General features: G+C 35.0%; 1 protein-coding gene across 2 annotated transcripts; it reads left to right on the top strand.

Annotated features, from left to right (window-relative positions):
• Positions 1–44: 44 nt before the first annotated feature.
• LOC109505683 (LEAF RUST 10 DISEASE-RESISTANCE LOCUS RECEPTOR-LIKE PROTEIN KINASE-like 2.3) lies at positions 45–18,997 on the top strand. Of its 2 annotated transcripts, XM_019849500.3 has the most exons (3): positions 45–782; positions 2,111–2,149; positions 17,779–18,997. In XM_019849500.3, exons 1-3 carry the CDS (start codon positions 77–79, stop codon positions 18,897–18,899), a joined length of 1,866 nt encoding a protein of 621 aa, XP_019705059.1. In that variant the 5' UTR covers positions 45–76; the 3' UTR covers positions 18,900–18,997. The 2 variants fall into 2 exon arrangements, with proteins under 2 accessions (XP_019705059.1, XP_019705060.1); XM_019849501.3 differs by lacking the exon at positions 2,111–2,149.
• The last annotated feature ends 706 nt before the right edge of the window (positions 18,998–19,703 follow it).

Genomic DNA, 19,703 nt, shown 5'->3' with positions numbered 1-19,703 from the left:
GTGTAGTAGTGCAGATCATCGTGTTGTTTCGTTTTTTTTTTTTTTTTTTTGAGAGAGAGAGAACGTGTTGTTCCTTATGGCTGCTACCTTTTATTCCCTGGTTTCCCCTTTCTTCATCTTCTTTGTTTTCCCCAATCTTTCTTGCTCATGCCCACCGGCTGCAGTGTTTCCATCATGCGGCAATGGTTCTATTGAAGTAAGGTTTCCTTTCTACACAAACACCACCAATCCTGAATGCAGAGGGCATCATATGGTCTTCTGTGATGGCTCCACACCTCTAATCCAATTTCATGGGTATGAGCGCTGGTACGTCTTGAAAACAATCGACTACACTCTTCGTTTCACCATAGTTCAAGACCAAGAGTTCGGCAATGGCTTGCGGATACCCGACTGCAATTTACGTTATGAATTTGATCCTCCAATTCCTCTATCCGAGAATTTGTTCCTTCCTCAGTTTGTCAGCCCGAACCAATCATTCTTCAATTGCGAGCTGAGTGGTTATAATTCTTCTGCCGACATCTTCGACGAAATCTATAATCGTAGTCTTTGCAAAGATTACCAGCTTCAATTTTCCGATAAATTAGAGGATGAAGGACCTGATCAAGCTGAGTGTTGGACCAGTCCTAACCCATTGTTTGAGTGGCAGCTTTCTTTCGGTGAAGATGGTGATGATCTCTCTCTAACATATGCTAGTTACTCGCATCAACGGGATGGGAATTTGGCTTGCTTCAAACATGACACTGGAACAGATTCCACGTGCCTATGCAACAACGAATGCGAAAGTAAATTTCTACAACCTTCTGTTTTTGTCAATTTTTTATGATGTTTTTAAGCATCTAGAATATCATGTCATGTAGTGGAATCTTTGCTTGCTGCTTGCTTCAGACAAACTAGTTCATTACTTTGGATCTGGTAGTTCGAGATTTATTATAATTGGCAGTTATGAAGATGTTTTTTTGAAAAAAAATGGAAGCTCCAGGACTTTATGAACCGTAAACAAGAACAAGGAAAACCCTCAAAGATAGTAATCTAACACGTCAGGAATTTCCTTTTTTTTTTTTTTTTTTATTGAAAGGGAGGCAAGATGAGCCACCCGTTTTTTATTAAACCAATAGAAAAAATTACATTAGAGCTCAGAGCAACGAAGGATCACAGGATTTAGGAGAAAAAACAGAGAACATAGGAAAAGTAAAAAACACAATCTTCCAAACCAACAGCGGCAGCTCAGCATGAATATCAAGCTGAAATATACAAGATGCTCTGTTCCAGAAATGACCTTGCCAACACTAACTAGCCATTGGTCAATTGCTATGAATCCAGGCCCTTAAGAGGCTGCTTCAGAGCCTCCTGTCTTTTGTTTCCCGAACTCTTTTTTTGTTTCCTTAACTCTAGCTCAATGTTTCTCCTTAAAAAAATTTCTTTATGACTTCAATCCTCCAATTCCTCTATCTGACACTCATCATTCATCAATATCTGTGCCACTACCAATCCTCGTTCAATTACAAGCTGAACAATTATGATTTCTCTGCCAACATCATTGATAAACTCTTTACCTGCACTCTGTGGAAAGATTAAAGTTAAGATAAACTAGAGAATGAAAGACACATCCTGCTGACTCGTTGGGCCCTTTAGAATCCCTTACTGTCTGCCAGTTACAACAAGTCAAACTTCACCTGAATTCTTCAAACATAGCACCATGGGAGCTTCCTAGTTCAAAAATATATTCTCAATTTTGCACCTTTATATTTCCTTCTCTGTTTTAATCTTTTTCCCCAAAGCATCTAAATGGTCACGCCTCATATGTTGGAGGTACTTCTACTTGCTTGCTTTAACCTATGTGATTAATTTACGAAGTTCTAGATAGAAGTTAGAAGTTCATCTAAGTGGCACAGTTGATAGAAGTTTTTGGATTTTGCTAATAGAAAGATGTGAGTCTGAAGTTGAGACATAATAATGGGACTGTAAATATCTTCCCCCAATAATGGGGAAAACAAAAAAAGAACGATGAGACTGTAAATGAGCACTAATATGTTTCTGTGACTTTTAAGATATGATTCTACTTTCTATTATTTTAGTTATGTACTGATACTTGTTGGCTGGTATTTTGAAGCTGGAGAAAAGGGGAATCTGAAGAGGAAGCTTCTGATAGGTAACAAGAATTCCTCTCTGACCCGGTCACTGTCTTTTCAGATGGCTCTGTCTATAATGTTTCTGTTAACAATTTTTAGGATGTATAAAGTAATAGTTTAAACTCTGGTTGTACATATCCTTTTTCAATTGAATAAAGTTGCTGGTGACTAATGTGGCACTCAGCCCATAAGTCTCCATTGTCCTCTGAAAAAAAAAACAGTGAGAGAAATAGTTCCATTAGTACTTTGGTCTACACTCACGGTGCAAACGATCTGAGCCTGAGTATTAGACTACTTTGCTTGACTTGACTTGGCTCGATATATTAGAACAACTGCTCAAACTCTTTGCTTGAGCTTGAGTCGAGCTTCACATTAAGTGCTCAAGCTCAGCTCAGCTAAACTATGAGCCAAGTCTAGCTGAGCTTTCCCAACTGATGTTCAGGTTCAACTCATTTACAGGGCCAGCTCTAAAGAAAGTTTGAGCTTGGCTCATTTTCAAACTGAGCTGATCTCGAGCGGCCCAAGATGGGTCACAAATGAGCAGCTTGGTTTTTTGTTTGCCGCCCTATAAACACCGTATTAAAATGTGTTTGGACAAAATGTATGTAGGTATGCAAATACAAGGGTGGCCACTGTTATTGGACTAGATTATATTTTTGGCCACCCTTGCAGCACCTAAAGGCTTTTCATAAGCTTACTGACAACCTTATTGCTACTGTCTATTACATTCATTGTCTTGGCACCCTTGTTGTTCTCTCAATGAAAGGCGCCCAGGTGGGTAAACTACTCTCCCCCTAGCAATTAAAAATATAAAAAGGAGACCTCTAGTTTTTGTTTCATATTTAAAGATATAGTGCGCCACTCGTGTTGCTCCTAAATTCTTCTTGCCAACGTGGCTGGAGGGGATTTGTGTCGTAACAGGGTTGTGTGATTTTAAAGGGGTCAGCCAAAAATTGTCACGCCTCGAACCCAACATCTGGGTCGGATACGTGATGACCGCATACTCCTTAGAGCAAGCCCTAAAGAATATGCAAGGCCAAATTAAATCATTACAACTTTATCAACCATAATATTTAATTTCAATAATAATTTATAAAACTTGCATAATTACAATTAACATTCCTTCAATCCTCTGATCAGGTATCAACGGTACTCTATCTATGCATCTGCTCACTCACAAATCCATACCATAGTCAACCATGGACATCTTGTAACTCTGAGAAGAAAAAGAAAATAAAGAGGTGTGAGCTTTACAGCCCAGTAAAAATTCTCATATCACACCAATATAATAATATAATCTGAAAATAATGATAGGCAATAACACGTAAAAATCGATGTTCACTGTCCAGAATACTGCAAATATTTATAGATTATCTGTTTTATCAAAAAAGATGCATCATCATATGTTAAATAAGTGAAACAATTTTATTCAACGATTGTTTCATGTCTTATCTTTCTATTTTCTTCTATTATCACATCATCTTTAATCCTTTCTTTTTGGCTTTAGCTTTAGCTTTGGCTTTGGCTTTGGCTTTGGCTTTGGCTTTGGCTTTGGACTACCAGGATCATGCGACGATCTTTTATTCGGATCGATTTCTGTGATCTTCCTCGGATCGAAATATTCATGATCTTTCTCGGATCAAAGTGGCCATGATCTTTCTCGGATCAAATCATTCATGATCTTTCTCGGATCAGATTCTTCATGATCTTTCTCGGATCTTATTCTTCCACACATAAGCCTGTAGGGGCTGTCCCAGGCATAAGCTCCTGGCAAGCTATTCCACATGACAAGGCCAGTCCAAACCATATTTCTCTTTCTTTTTATTTTCATAAAATTATGATATTTAACTTCATTAATCAATTCATCTTTTGCAGTGTAATAAATATGTCATACACATAATCATGCCATCAATCGCTGATACATATGTATTGATATAACATACTCATGCTCAAAATCACATAAATAAATAACAGTGTCTCAGATATAACAAATTCATCGATCTCAAATCCAACGTTGCAAAATCAAGGAGATAAAACCAACGATAAAATAACATATATAATGATGATCATGTACAGAGATTCTTACCTTTACCGGTGACTGATCCAAGCACAAAAATCAATATTCTTCTTTGATTTATGAATTCTTTAACAAAATATTCCACTCAATATCATTTGCAAACAATCATCTCTTCATAACCCTGATCAAGTATAAAGATCATATATGGAGAAAATTATCGATAATCGATCCTAATAACACAGATTGAGGACCTCTCTTAGGATTAATCAAAATTAGGATTTATCTAAGTATCTAGATCCTCCACTGATCCATAAGACTTCTAGAGAGAAAAAATCCATGAAGAAAGAGAAAATTCTAGAGAGAGAAAGTAGAGAGAGAAAATGGAGAGAGAAATCTTCGTATCCTTCAGATGAGGCAGTCAAGGTCGGGATCATCAGAGGTCCTATCAGGGTGACTTAACATAAATCAAGTGTTACAAATTTTAAATAGAATCGGACTGGGATCAGATCTACTGCACGAATTTCGGAGCAATCTCAAATCATCATATTTTTATTTCAAATTTATCCTACGGTCTGTGATGTAATCAGAGAGAGAGTAGAAAGATTCTAGAGAGATAAAATTCACAAAAAGAGAGAAAGATCTAGAGAGAGAAAATAGAGAGAGAAAATGTAGAGAGAGAAACTGGAGAGAGAAGGTAGAGAGAGGAGAGAGAAATTTTTTTTTCTCTTCTTCTTCTTCTTATTTTATTTTTTTTTCTTTCTCTTTTTCCTTTTTTTTCTTTTCTTTTTCTTTTTTTTTCCTTTTTCTTTTCTTTTTCTTTTTCCTTTTTCTTTTCTTTTCTTTTCTTCTTCTTCTTCCTTCTTCCTTCTTCTTTTCTTCTCTTTTCCCGTGGGTTCCTTTGGGCCAAAACAGGGACCGTGAGGTCCCCTTGTTGGTTGGCCGGGCTCCGACGAGGGGGGGCGACATCCACTCGACGGCGACAAAGCAAGGTCGGTCGGCGGCGAGATTTGGCCAGCGAGCCGAAGGGTTTTCGAAAAAAACAGAGGACCGTCCCTATTTTTTTTTATTTTCCGGTCGTTGGCCGGTCACCGACGGCCAAAACTTTCAGGGAAGGAAGAGTGAGAGATGAGGGTCCGATCTCGGGGATGGAACGCCGCAACCGGCGGTGCCGGTGGCCGGAAAAGAGAGGGAAGAGTCCGGCCGAAACAGAGCAAAAACAGGGGTCATCTTATTCTTGGATTTTCCGGCGATCCTGACGGCCGGCGAGGAGTTTAAAAATATGGGAAGAAAGAGAAGAGGGAGAGGAAGAAAGATTGAATCCTTACCTGAACTCCGGGGCTTCTTTGACCTTCAATTTCCGGCGAACACGAGAAGAGGCTGCCGCGGCTTCTTCGGAGAAAAGAAGAGAAATCGGGCTCGAAGATCACCGGTGGAGGATCTTGAGAGAGGGAGAGGCTTATTTATAGGGGATACTAGAGTTCTAAAAGGCCTAGAGTTCTTCTCCGATCGGGATTCATCGGAGAAGAAGACTCCTTTCGGGAGTCCTCCTTCCGTCCTTTTTTTTTTATCTGAGTTATTACATTCTCACCTCCTTAAAATAATTTCGTCCTCAAAATTAAGTTATGTTGTTCTAGATACCTATTTCAAAGTATACATTCTTCATGTCATTCTCAAGCTTACAATAATATCTTATATATTATTTATTTCTCGTGATCTTGTTATAACAAAAATTATTTGAAATTTCAAACTCATCCCTTCTTATTGATTTCTCAACTTTTTCGAAGAACCGTAACATTTTAGACTTATATTAATATACCACCATTATTTATCTAATACATTTCACTCGAAATTCATAATTATCTCAGACTACCCTTGATAGAAAATAAATAAAGGTCAAACATCGATCACTCTTCACAATCATCGATTTCTTTCTTCACTTGATCTTCCAACAAATTTTATATATAGACTCTCATTTTAAAAAAATCTCAATCTTCTATATCAGTTTAAGTAACAATATTAAATTTTTTTTAACAACATGAGATCTATATTAGGACTTTCTAAGTTTGAACTAATACCAGAATTATCAAGCTGTTAATAAACTTGAGATATCTAAAATTTCTTGGCATTATCTACAATGAAACAACTTACTGACAAAAATTATCAGGCTATGATGATCAGATTAGATCAAAATTTATAGCATCCTTTCATTATCAATAAAATCCTTCCTTATTTGCAACTAATGTATTTCATCATAATATCTTTTGATTTTAAAGATTAATATTTCTAATCAATTTAATCTACCACGTTTTTGCTGCATACTCTGATCTTAATTTATCAAATTATATAAGTCTATCAAAGATAAAAATATCCTCATATGTTAGATCAATCCAGGATAGATCTAACCTTCAAATTTTATATAAGACTTAGGGCAAAATTTTAAGTTTCTTTATCTTTACTACCTTCAGGTATAGCATATAAAAATTAAATCTTGATCCACTTTCTATGTTTGAAATCATTGCATAAGTTTCATCACTCTTCAAAAATCCGACATGTCTAGAATTAATTGGAGTTAATCTTAAATTTACCTTACAATCATTTAGATAATTTTTAAATTAATCTTTTTTTTTAAAAGAATTAATTCTAACTTGACAACTAAAAGAACTCAAGCCAACATCCTTTTGAGTAGAATCAACTTGATTATTTCTTATAGAGCTCTCTTCATCACAATCCTTAATATTAATCGATAAATCCATAGAAAATCTTGTCCCTTGTATAAGTCATTCAAAATAGCAAGATGTCTTAGTTCAATTTAAAAAATATATCTAAATTTTGACTTGAATAATTAATATACTTCACCATCTTCAATAATCACAAAAAAAATGTAATCCAAAGATAGTAATATGAATTATTAAAAAGATTTCATCATAACCTGTATATCATTCTCTGACACAATAAATTTTCTTCTTTAATTTAACAATAATATCAAAATACTTTTGAACCACTTAGAAGAGTAAGCTTTTGACTTGAAATTCAATGCAACTTGAAAGATCAAGGAATCATATTCAGAATATGATATTTTGAGTAACCAAAAATTTCACCAAGATGTATATCTCATATTCTCATAATAAAATATAAGTATATATATATATATATATATTTTTTTATCTAAGATTGGGTTTCATATATGACCTCTTATAGGTTCAGTGTTCAAAAATATTTCTCTCTCGTATGATGAAATTTCTTCTTAGACCATATCCTAACTTCCTTCTGGTAATTTAAAATTGTAATGCTCAGATAATTAATATCAAAATCAGAAAAAGTTATAATGATTTCCTTCCATATAAGTTTAGCATTCCAAAATCATCGAGTATACTCAACATAACATATCAATACCTCCCACTTCATTTCAAGGTCAACTCTTTTCATACTTAGGTCAACCTTACTAATTGAAATCTAAGATATAACTCGTCAATTCTATTATAGATATCACATGCCACTTATGCATAAATTTTATCTTAATATCTATTGATTCGAAATCTAAATATTGAATCTTCTCTTTTATATCTATCATGTTCCTCATGATCATAAACTAAGTTCAGATATCACTAGAATTACAATTCTGAATAATTATAATCTTAAACTCAAATACCACTTAAATCATATTTTCTAGTGATCATAACCTAAACTCTAAAATCATCTATCATACCTTTAATGATCAAAATCTTAAACTCCGATATTATCAATCATACTCTAGTGATTATAATCCCAAAGTTTTGATATCACTTATATGACAATCCCTAGTGACCTTAAACTTGGGCTCTAGTACTGTTCTGTCATATCCTAATCACTTGTATCATTGTCTCCAAATGAACATAACCTAAGCTCTAAGCTCAGATATCACTCTGTCACATCCTATTGATCTTACATAAAGTTTTGATATCACTTCATAATCTTAGTGATCTTAAACCTAAGCTCTGATATTATTCTATCACATCCTAATTATTTATATCGTAATCTCCAATGATCATAACCTAAGCTCTATTATTACTCTGTAATATTTAAATCACATATATTATAATCCTTAATGATCATAACTTGAGCTCTGATACCATTCTGTCACGCCCCGAACCCAACACCCGGGTCAGATACGTGATGGCCGCACACTCCTTAGAGCAAGCCCTAAAGAATATGCAAGGCCAAATTAAATCATTACAACCTTATCAACCATAATATTTAATTTCAATAATAATTCATAAAACTTGCATAATTACAATTAACATTCCTTCAATCCTCTGATCAGGTATCAACGGTACTCTATCTATGCATCCGCTCACTCACAAATCCATACCATAGTCAACCATGGACATCTTGTAACTCTGAGAAGAAAAAGAAAATAAAGGGGTGTGAGCTTTACAGCCCAGTAAGAATTCTCATATCACACCAATATAATAATATAATCTGAAAATAATGATAGGCAATAACACGTAAAAGTCGATGTTCACTGTCCAGAATACTGCAAACATTTATAGATTATCTGTTTTATCAAAAGAGATGCATCATCATATGTTAAATAAGTGAAACAATTTTATTCAACGATTGTTTCATGTCTTATCTTTCTATTTTCTTCTATTATCACATCATCTTTAATCCTTTCTTTTTGGCTTTAGCTTTAGCTTTGGCTTTGGCTTTGGCTTTGGACTACCAGGATCATGCGACGATCTTTTATTCGGATCGATTTCTGTGATCTTCCTCGGATCGAAATATTCATGATCTTTCTCGGATCAAAGTGGCCATGATCTTTCTCGGATCAAATTATTCATGATCTTTCTCGGATCAGATTCTTCATGATCTTTCTCGGATCATATTCTTTCACACATAAGCCTGTGGGGGCTGTCCCAGGCATAAGCTCCTGGCTAGCTATTCCACATGACAAGTTCAGTCCAAACCATATTTCTCTTTCTTTTTATTTTCATAAAATTATGATATTTAACTTCATTAATCAATTCATCTTTTGCAGTGTAATAAATATGTCATACACATAATCATGCCATCAATCGCTGATACATATGTATTGATATAACATACTCATGCTCAAAATCACATAAATAAATAACAGTATCTCAGATATAACAAATTCATCGATCTCAAATCCAACGTTGCAAAATCAAGGAGATAAAACCAACGATAAAATAACATATATAATGATGATTATGTACAGAGATTCTTACCTTTACCGGTGACTAATCCAAGCACAAAAATCAATATTCTTCTTTGATTTATGAATTCTTTAACAAAATATTCCACTCGATATCATTTGCAAACAATCATCTCTTCATAACCCTGATCAAGTATAAAGATCATATATGGAGAAAATTATCGATAATCGATCCTAATAACACAGATTGAGGACCTCTCTTAGGATTAATCAAAATTAGGATTTATCTAAGTATCTAGATCCTCCACTGATCCATAAGACTTCTAGAGAGAAAAAATCCATGAAGAAAGAGAAAATTCTAAAGAGAGAAAGTAGAGAGAGAAAATGGAGAGAGAAATCTTCGTATCCTTCAGATGAGGCAGTCATGGTCGGGATCATCAGAGGTCCTATCAGGGTGACTTAACATAAATCAAGTGTTACAAATTTCAAATAGAATCGGACTGGGATCAGATCTACTGCACGAATTTCGGAGCAATCTCAAATCATCATATTTTTATTTCAAATTTATCCTAGGATCTGTGATGTAATCAGAGAGAGAGTAGAAAGATTCTAGAGAGATAAAATCCACAAAAAGAGAGAAAGATCTAGAGAGAGAAAATAGAGAGAAAAAATATAGAGAGAGAAACTGGAGAGAGAAGGTAGAGAGAGGAGAGAGAAATTTTTTTTTTCTCTTCTTCTTCTTCTTATTTTATTTTTATTTTTTTTCTTTCTCTTTTTCCTTTTTTTTCTTTTCTTTTTCTTTTTTTTTTTTCCTTTTTCTTTTCTTTTTCTTTTTCCTTTTTCTTTTCTTTTCTTTTCTTCTTCTTCTTCCTTCTTCCTTCTTCTTTTCTTCTCTTTTCCCATGGGTTCCTTTGGGCCAAAACAGGGGACCGTGAGGTCCCCTTGTTGGTTGGCCGGGCTCCGACGAGGGGGGGCGACATCCACTCGACGGCGACAAAGCAAGGCCGATCGGCGACGAGATTTGGCCAGCGAGCCGAAGGGTTTTCAAAAAAAATAGAGGACCGTCCCTATTTTTTTTTTTATTTTTCGGTCGTTGGCCGGTCACCGATGGCCAAAACTTTCAGGGAAGGAAGAGTAAGAGACGAGGGTCCGATCTCGGGGATGGAACGCCGCAACCGACGGTGCCGGTGGCCGAAAAAGAGAGGGAAGAGTCCGGCCGAAACAGAGCAAAAATAGGGGTCATCTTATTCTTGGATTTTTCGGCGATCCTGACGGCTGGCGAGGAGTTTAAAAACATGGGAAGAAAGAGAAGAGGGAGAGGAAGAAAGATTGAATCCTTACCTGAACTCCGGGGCTTCTTTGACCTTCAATTTCCGGCGAACACGAGAAGAGGCTGCCGCGGCTTCTTCGGAGAAAAGAAGAGAAATCGGGCTCGAAGATCACCGGTGGAGGATCTTGAGAGAGGGAGAGGCTTATTTATAGGGGATACTAGAGTTCTAAAAGGCCTAGAGTTCTTCTCCGATCGGGATTCATCGGAGAAGAAGACTCCTTTCGGGAGTCCTCCTTCCGTCCTTTTTTTTTTTATCTGAGTTATTACATTCTCACCTCCTTAAAATAATTCCGTCCTCGAAATTAAGTTATGTTGTTCTAGATACCTATTTCAAAGTATACATTCTTCATGTCATTCTCAAGCTTACAATAATATCTTATATATTATTTATTTCTCGTGATCTTGTTATAACAAAAATTATTTAAAATTTCAAACTCATCCCTTCTTATTGATTTCTCAACTTTTTCAAAGAACCGTAACATTTTAGACTTGTATTAATATACCACCATTATTTATCTAATACATTTCACTCGAAATTCATAATTATCTCAGACTACCCTTGATAGAAAATAAATAAAGGTCAAACATCGATCACTCTTCACAATCATCGATTTCTTTCTTCACTTGATCTTCCAACAAATTTTATATATAGACTCTCATTTTAAAAAAATCTCAATCTTCTATATCAGTTTAAGTAACAATATTAAAAAAAATTTAACAATATGAGATCTATATTAGGACTTTCTAAGTTTGAACTAATACCAGAATTATCAAGCTGTTAATAAACTTGAGATATCTAAAATTTCTTGGCATTATCTACAATGAAACAACTTACTGACAAAAATTATCAGGCTATGATGATCAGATTAGATCAAAATTTATAGCATCCTTTCATTATCAATAAAATCCTTCCTTATTTGCAACTAATGTATTTCATCATAATATCTTTTGATTTTAAAGATTAATATTTCTAATCAATTTAATCTACCACGCTTTTGCTGCATACTCTGATCTTAATTTATCAAATTATATAAGTCTATCAAAGATAAAAATATCCTCATATGTTAGATCATTCCAGGATAGATCTAACCTTCAAATTTCATATAAGACTTAGGGCAAAATTTTAAGTTTCTTTATCTTTACTACCTTCGGGTATAGCATATAAAAATTAAATCTTGATCCACTTTCTATGTTTGAAATCATTGCATAAGTTTCATCACTCTTCAAAAATCCGACATATCTAGAATTAATTGGAGTTAATCTTAAATTTACCTTACAATCATTTAGATAATTTTTAAATCAATCTTTTTTTTTAAAAGAATTAATTCTAACTTGACAACTAAAAGAACTCAAGCCAACATCCTTTTGAGTAGAATCAACTTGATTATTTCTTATAGAGCTCTCTTCATCACAACCCTTAATATTAATCGATAAATCCATAGAAAATCTTGTCCCTTGTATAAGTCATTCAAAATAGCAAGATGTCTTAGTTCAATTTAAAAAATATATCTAAACTTTGACTTGAATAATTAATATACTTCACCATCTTCAATAATCACAAAAAAAATGTAATCCAAAGATAGTAATATGAATTATTAAAAAGATTTCATCATAACCTGTATATCATTCTCTGACACAATAAATTTTTTTCTTTAATTTAACAATAATATCAAAATACTTTTGAACCACTTAGAAGAGTAAGCTTTTGACTTGAAATTCAATGCAACTTGAAAGATCAAGGAATCATATTCAGAATATGATATTTTGAGTAACCAAAAATTTTACCAAGATGTATATCTCATATTCTCATAATAAAATTTAAGTATATATATATATTTTTTTTTTTTCATCTAAGATTGGGTTTCATATATGACCTCTTATAGGTTCAGTGTTCAAAAATATTTCTCTCTCGTATGATAAAATTTCTTCTTAGACCATATCCTAACTTCCTTCTGGTAATTTAAAATTGTAATGCTCAGATAATTAATATCAAAATCAGAAAAAGTTATCATGATTTCCTTCCATATAAGTTTAGCATTTCAAAATCATCGAGTATACTCAACATAACATATCAATACCTCCCACTTCATTTCAAGATCAACTCTTTTCATACTTAGGTCAACCTTACTAATTGAAATCTAAGATATAACTCGTCAATTCTATTATAGATATCACATGCCACTTATGCATAAATTTTATCTTAATATCTATTGATTCGAAATCTAAATATTGAATCTTCTCTTTTATATCTATCATGTTCCTCATGATCATAAACTAAGTTCAGATATCACTAGAATTACAATTCTGAATAATTATAATCTTAAACTCAAATACCACTTAAATCATATTTCCTAGTGATCATAACCTAAACTCTAATATCATCTATCATACCTTTAATGATCAAAATCTTAAACTCCGATATTATCAATCATACTCTAGTGATTATAATCCCAAAGTTTTGATATCACTTATATGACAATCCCTAGTGACCTTAAACTTGGGCTCTAGTACTGTTCTGTCATATCCTAATCACTTGTATCATTGTCTCCAAATGAACATAACCTAAGCTCTAAGCTCAGATATCACTCTGTCACATCCTATTGATCTTACATAAAGTTTTGATATCATTTCATAATCTTAGTGATCTTAAACCTAAGCTCTGATATTATTCTATTATATCCTAATTATTTATATCGTAATCTCCAATGATCATAACCTAAGCTCTATTATTACTCTGTAATATTTAAATCACTTATATTATAATCCTTAATGATCATAACCTGAGCTCTGATACCATTCTATCACGCCCCGAACCCAACACTCGGGTCGGATACGTGATGGCCGCACACTCCTTAGAGCAAGCCCTAAAGAATATGCAAGGCCAAATTAAATCATTACAACCTTATCAACCATAATATTTAATTTCAATAATAATTCATAAAACTTGCATAATTACAATTAACATTCCTTCAATCCTCTGATCAGGTATCAACGGTACTCTATCTATGCATCCGCTCACTCACAAATCCATACCATAGTCAACCATGGACATCTTGTAACTCTGAGAAGAAAAAGAAAATAAAGGGGTGTGAGCTTTACAGCCCAGTAAGAATTCTCATATCACACCAATATAATAATATAATCTGAAAATAATGATAGGCAATAACACGTAAAAGTCGATGTTCACTGTCCAGAATACTGCAAACATTTATAGATTATCTGTTTTATCAAAAGAGATGCATCATCATATGTTAAATAAGTGAAATAATTTTATTCAACGATTGTTTCATGTCTTATCTTTCTATTTTCTTCTATTATCACATCATCTTTAATCCTTTCTTTTTGGCTTTAGCTTTAGCTTTAGCTTTGGCTTTGGCTTTGGCTTTGGACTACCAGGATCATGCGACGATCTTTTATTCGGATCGATTTCTGTGATCTTCCTCAGATCGAAATATTCATGATCTTTCTCGGATCAAAGTGGCCATGATCTTTCTCGGATCAAATCATTCATGATCTTTCTCGGATCAGATTCTTCATGATCTTTCTCGGATCATATTCTTCCACACATAAGCCTGTGGGGGCTGTCCCAAGCATAAGCTCCTGGCAAGCTATTCCACATGACAAGGCCAGTCCAAACCATATTTCTCTTTCTTTTTATTTTCATAAAATTATGATATTTAACTTCATTAATCAATTCATCTTTTGCAGTGTAATAAATATGTCATACACATAATCATGCCATCAATCACTGATACATATGTATTGATATAACATACTCATGCTCAAAATCACATAAATAAATAACAGTGTCTCAGATATAACAAATTCATCGATCTCAAATCCAACATTGCAAAATCAAGGAGATAAAACCAACGATAAAATAACATATATAATGATGATCATGTTCAGAGATTCTTACCTTTACCGGTGACTGATCCAAGCACAAAAATCAATATTCTTCTTTGATTTATGAATTCTTTAACAAAATATTCCACTCGATATCATTTGCAAACAATCATCTCTTCATAACCCTGATCAAGTATAAAGATCATATATGGAGAAAATTATCGATAATCGATCCTAATAACACAGATTGAGGACCTCTCTTAGGATTAATCAAAATTAGGATTTATCTAAGTATCTAGATCCTCCACTGATCCATAAGACTTCTAGAGAGAAAAAATCCATGAAGAAAGAGAAAATTCTAGAGAGAGAAAGTAGAGAGAGAAAATGGAGAGAGAAATCTTCGTATCCTTCAGATGAGGCAGTCATGGTCGGGATCATCAGAGGTCCTATCAGGATGAATTAACATAAATCAAGTGTTACAAATTTCAAATAGAATCGGATTGGGATCAGATCTACTGCGCGAATTTCGGAGCAATCTCAAATCATCATATTTTTATTTCAAATTTATCCTAGGGTCTGTGATGTAATCAGAGAGAGAGTAGAAAGATTCTAGAGAGATAAAATCCACAAAAAGAGAGAAAGATCTAGAGAGAGAAAATAGAGAGAGAAAATGTAGAGAGAGAAGGTAGAGAGAGGAGAGAGAAATTTTTTTTTCTCTTCTTCTTCTTCTTATTTTATTATTTTTTTTTTTTCTTTCTCTTTTTCCTTTTTTTTTCTTTTCTTTTTCTTTTTTTTTTCCTTTTTCTTTTCTTTTTCTTTTTCCTTTTTCTTTTCTTTTCTTTTCTTCTTCTTCTTCCTTCTTCCTTCTTCTTTTCTTCTCTTTTCCCGTGGGTTCCTTTGGGCCAAAACAGGGGACCGTGAGGTCCCCTTGTTGGTTGGCCGGGCTCCGACGAGGGGTGGCGACATCCACTCGACGGCGACAAAGCAAGGCCGGTCGGCGGCGAGATTTGGCCAGCGAGCCGAAGGGTTTTCGAAAAAAACAGAGGACCGTCCCCATTTTTTTTTATTTTCCGGTCGTTGGCCGGTCACCGACGGCCAAAACTTTCAGGGAAGGAAGAGTGAGAGACGAGGGTCCGATCTCGGGGATGGAACACCGCAACCGGCGGTGCCGGTGGCCGGAAAAAAGAGGGAAGAGTCCGGCCGAAACAGAGCAAAAACAGGGGTCATCTTATTCTTGGATTTTCCGGCGATCCTGACGGCCGGCGAGGAGTTTAAAAACATGGGAAGAAAGAGAAGAGGGAGAGGAAGAAAGATTGAATCCTTACCTAAACTCCGGGGCTTCTTTGACCTTCAATTTCCAGCGAACACGAGAAGAGGCTGCCGTGGCTTCTTCGGAGAAAAGAAGAGAAATCGGGCTCGAAGATCACCGGTGGAGGGTCTTGAGAGAGGGAGAGGCTTATTTATAGGGGATACTAGAGTTCTAAAAGGCCTAGAGTTCTTCTCCGATCGGGATTCATCAGAGAAGAAGACTCCTTTCGGGAGTCCTCCTTCCGTCCTTTTTTTTTTTTTTTTTTTTATCTGAGTTATTACAAAAATCATGGTGTGCCACACTAGCCGCTTAGTACCATAGTGGCAGTAGGAGTGGAGTTATGGTATGGGTATGGTGCCACCCCTAGCTTCCTTAAAACTCTCTTTCGATACTAAATAAACTTTCTTAACCGCTTTGGATTATCCTTCTGAGGAAAGTCCTTTTTGCATCTCTTCTCTCTTCCTGAAGTTAGGTGGAGCTCTGCTCTCTCTCTCTCTCTCTCTCTTTGATGTAAGCTCAGCTCCTTTTCTCAAGAGGGAAAACAGAAACTACGGTGCCATACCATTTTCGACAGTAACTTTAATTGGGGCTATCTGTTTCTATTAATGTTCTCAATTCTGCTATTGGCAATTAAATAGCTTTTAAGTTGGCTGACCTATTAGGTTCCTCATATTTATATTTCCGGGTGGCATGAATGATCGATACATCCATGAATGGTCAATGACACATTATGAAAGAACTATTGAAGAGGGAGTTCTATTTAATCATCCATTCACAAACCAGATGAGTGGAAGAACAGTGACTATAACTAAAATATTAGTTGAACCTGTCGGTGTTCTTATTGAAAAAAAAGCTGCACATGAAAACTTCCCGAATGAGCATTAGCAATTTGTCAACAAAAAATATTGGATGATAGAATATGGATAATTCGAGTTTCCAGAGAGGGATCACGCTACTGCATCTGGTTTTAAATTGAAAGGTTTTTATTGGAAAATATACGAAGATATATCAAACATCTGCGGTGCCAGTGATTGTTTCCAACGAACTCAACCAATCAATGATCAACATTCACCTAATATTGATTAGTTCCAACGCAAAAAACATGATGTTGGGCTTCATACATTCGAAATTCTGGGCAAAAAGGGATGATAACTCAGACAAGGATGTTAGATATGCTCAACTAATGAGGAAATAGTTGACCATCTTCTCATTGCTTGCCTCTACATTACAGAAGTCTGGAGACCATTGTTTTGATCTTAAAAATGATAGCCATAGCCACCTCGTCCTTTTGGCCGGTTGTTAGTAGCAAATAAACAAGATTAACTGATCATGGGTGATAGTAGGTTGGATGTCAAGCATATGAAATTATACTTCCAAGAATACTCAGCAGCAACTATTGACGGTTTTGGATTATAGCATTAATTAACCAACAGAATTGTACTTAAAGATAGCTATATGATTAGAACAGAGCAGAACAAAGTAATTTGCATAAAAACTAGAGGACGCCTTGATTCTTTTTTTTTTAACAATATTCAATTTGTTTCTTTTCTTTCTTTTTCAAAATTGAAGGTTGAGGCACCTACTTATTAGACAGAGTGAAAAAATAGATGAAGAAGAAGAAGTAATCATGTAGCTCTTAAGCCCATTCCCTGAAGCAGAATTTTGATGTTCAAGATCACCATAGGCATTCTGAAAGTTATTCATTCTCATGTTTCCTTTAATTTTATTAATTATAAATTGATAATGTTAAAGGTTATTCTGAAAGATCTTCTTAATATTGAAGAAGAGGAAGAAGAAGTAATCATGTAGCTCTTAAGCCCATTCCCTGAAGCAGAAGTTTAATTTTCAAGATGACCATAGGCATTCTAGTGGTTATTCATTTTCATGTTTCCTTTAATCCTATTAATTATAAATTGATAATGTTAAAGGTTATTTGTAAATATCTTCTTAGCATTGGCATTTTTAAGTCATGAATTCATGCTCTCTTTGTAGGTTCAGCAGCAGTTACTGGTGGTCTTCTTCTGGCATGCCTTCTATCCTTTCTCTATTTATACCAGCATGAAAAACTTCCCAACTCAATCTTCTTTTGGAGGAAAAAATCGAATAATTCACAGAATATTAAAGCTTTTCTGGAGGGATATGGATCCCTTGCTCCCAAAAAATACAGTTATAAAGATGTGAAAAGGATCACCAGAAAATTTCGTGAAAAATTAGGACAAGGTGGTTATGGCACTGTATTCAAAGGAAGCTTCATGGATGGTCGTTTGGTTGCTGTAAAGATCTTATCCGACTCCAAGGGTGATGGAGAGGAATTTATCAATGAGGTTGCAAGCATCGGTAGGACCTCTCATGTTAACATTGTTAGGCTGCTGGGCTTTTGTTCAGAGGGGTCCCAAAGAGCTCTTATTTATGAATACATGCCTAATGGTTCCCTAGATAAGTACATATATTCAGAGACATCAATTCTTGGATTGGAGATATTATACCAAATAGCAATTGGTGTAGCCCAAGGTTTAGAATACCTCCATCGTGGGTGCAACACACGTATAGTACATTTCGATATTAAACCTCACAATATCCTACTAGACCAGGAATTTTGTCCGAAGATATCTGATTTTGGGTTGGCTAAGTTATGCCCGCCAAAAATTAGTATACTTTCCATGGCAGATCCCAGAGGAACAATCGGCTTTATTGCCCCAGAAGTCTTCTCAAGAAATTTTGGCGTTGTCTCTAGTAAATCTGATGTATATAGCTATGGAATGATGGTATTGGAAATGGTTGGTGGAAGAAAGAACCTAGATGTTGGAGCTGGGAAAACTAGTGAAATTTATTTTCCACATTGGATTTATAAGCATATCGAGCGAGATGGAGATTTGCATGCTTATGGTGCAACGGTGGAAACTGAAGAAATTGTAAGAAAGATGATATTAGTTGGACTATGGTGCATACAAACAAAGCCAGAAACCCGACCTTCAATGAGCAAGGTGGTAGATATGTTGCAGGGAAGCCTAAGTGACTTACAAATGCCTCCAACTCCGGTTCTAACCTCTCCTCAAGTACTATCTTCTCCTCAAGGATTACTGATTGATTCATCAGCAGAAACGACTCCCTGAGTTTTTTGATACCTGTGGGAAGTATGAATTTTCTTTGGGTGTAGCAAACAACATATGATTCGACTTACAATAAAAAAAATATGGAAGGTTGACTGAAATCATTCACTTTTATACTTTTAGAGATTGTTTATTTATGTACTTCCTTCAACTGTCATTCTTACAGTAATTAAGCATTGCATTCTCTCCGTGCTTTCTCAAAAAATAACTCTCTGCATGTGGGTATGCAGACTTTAAATAACAAACCAGCAATGCAAATTGATTGACAAAACAAGCAAGGATTACTTGGTCATGCATAGATTGTGGTGAAAGTATGTATTTTGCTGTAGAGCGTGATCTTTGTATGTTACCAAGTGTTTAGATACTGACAGAGAAATGGGAGAAGATATTTTTCTGATACAGTCCGTGCACCAATTAAGTTTTCTTTTTCTTTTGTTTCTTTTCGCATTCAACAGACATTTAGGCTACATGCCAGTGATCACATGGCAAGTGCCAATTGCATGTTCATGTGTTCAAATGTACGTGATCAATTACTGCTCCTTTTCTTCCCAAGAAATAAGGTGAGAGTTCTATCACATTAGCCACTGCAACGGGGGAAGCAGAGAGACGAGCTTCTTAAAACCGTGTGGCAGTAAACATATTGTGCAGTTGCAGGTGTAACTTTGCAAGCACACAAATAAAATAGTCGGATTGGAAGACTCTGAGCTGATTCTGAATGTATTTTTCCAGGGAAAATGTGTGGTATCATTTGTTGTTGTTATTTTGAATTTTGATTGCTCTATAAAATGTCGTAATGAGATTTCTATA

The sequence above is a fragment of the Elaeis guineensis genome, chromosome 3 (assembly GCF_000442705.2).
Source record: "Elaeis guineensis isolate ETL-2024a chromosome 3, EG11, whole genome shotgun sequence".
Taxonomy (NCBI): domain Eukaryota; kingdom Viridiplantae; phylum Streptophyta; class Magnoliopsida; order Arecales; family Arecaceae; genus Elaeis; species Elaeis guineensis.
The sequence above is the reverse complement of the archived record's forward strand: the minus strand, read 5'-3'. Positions and strand labels throughout refer to the sequence as shown.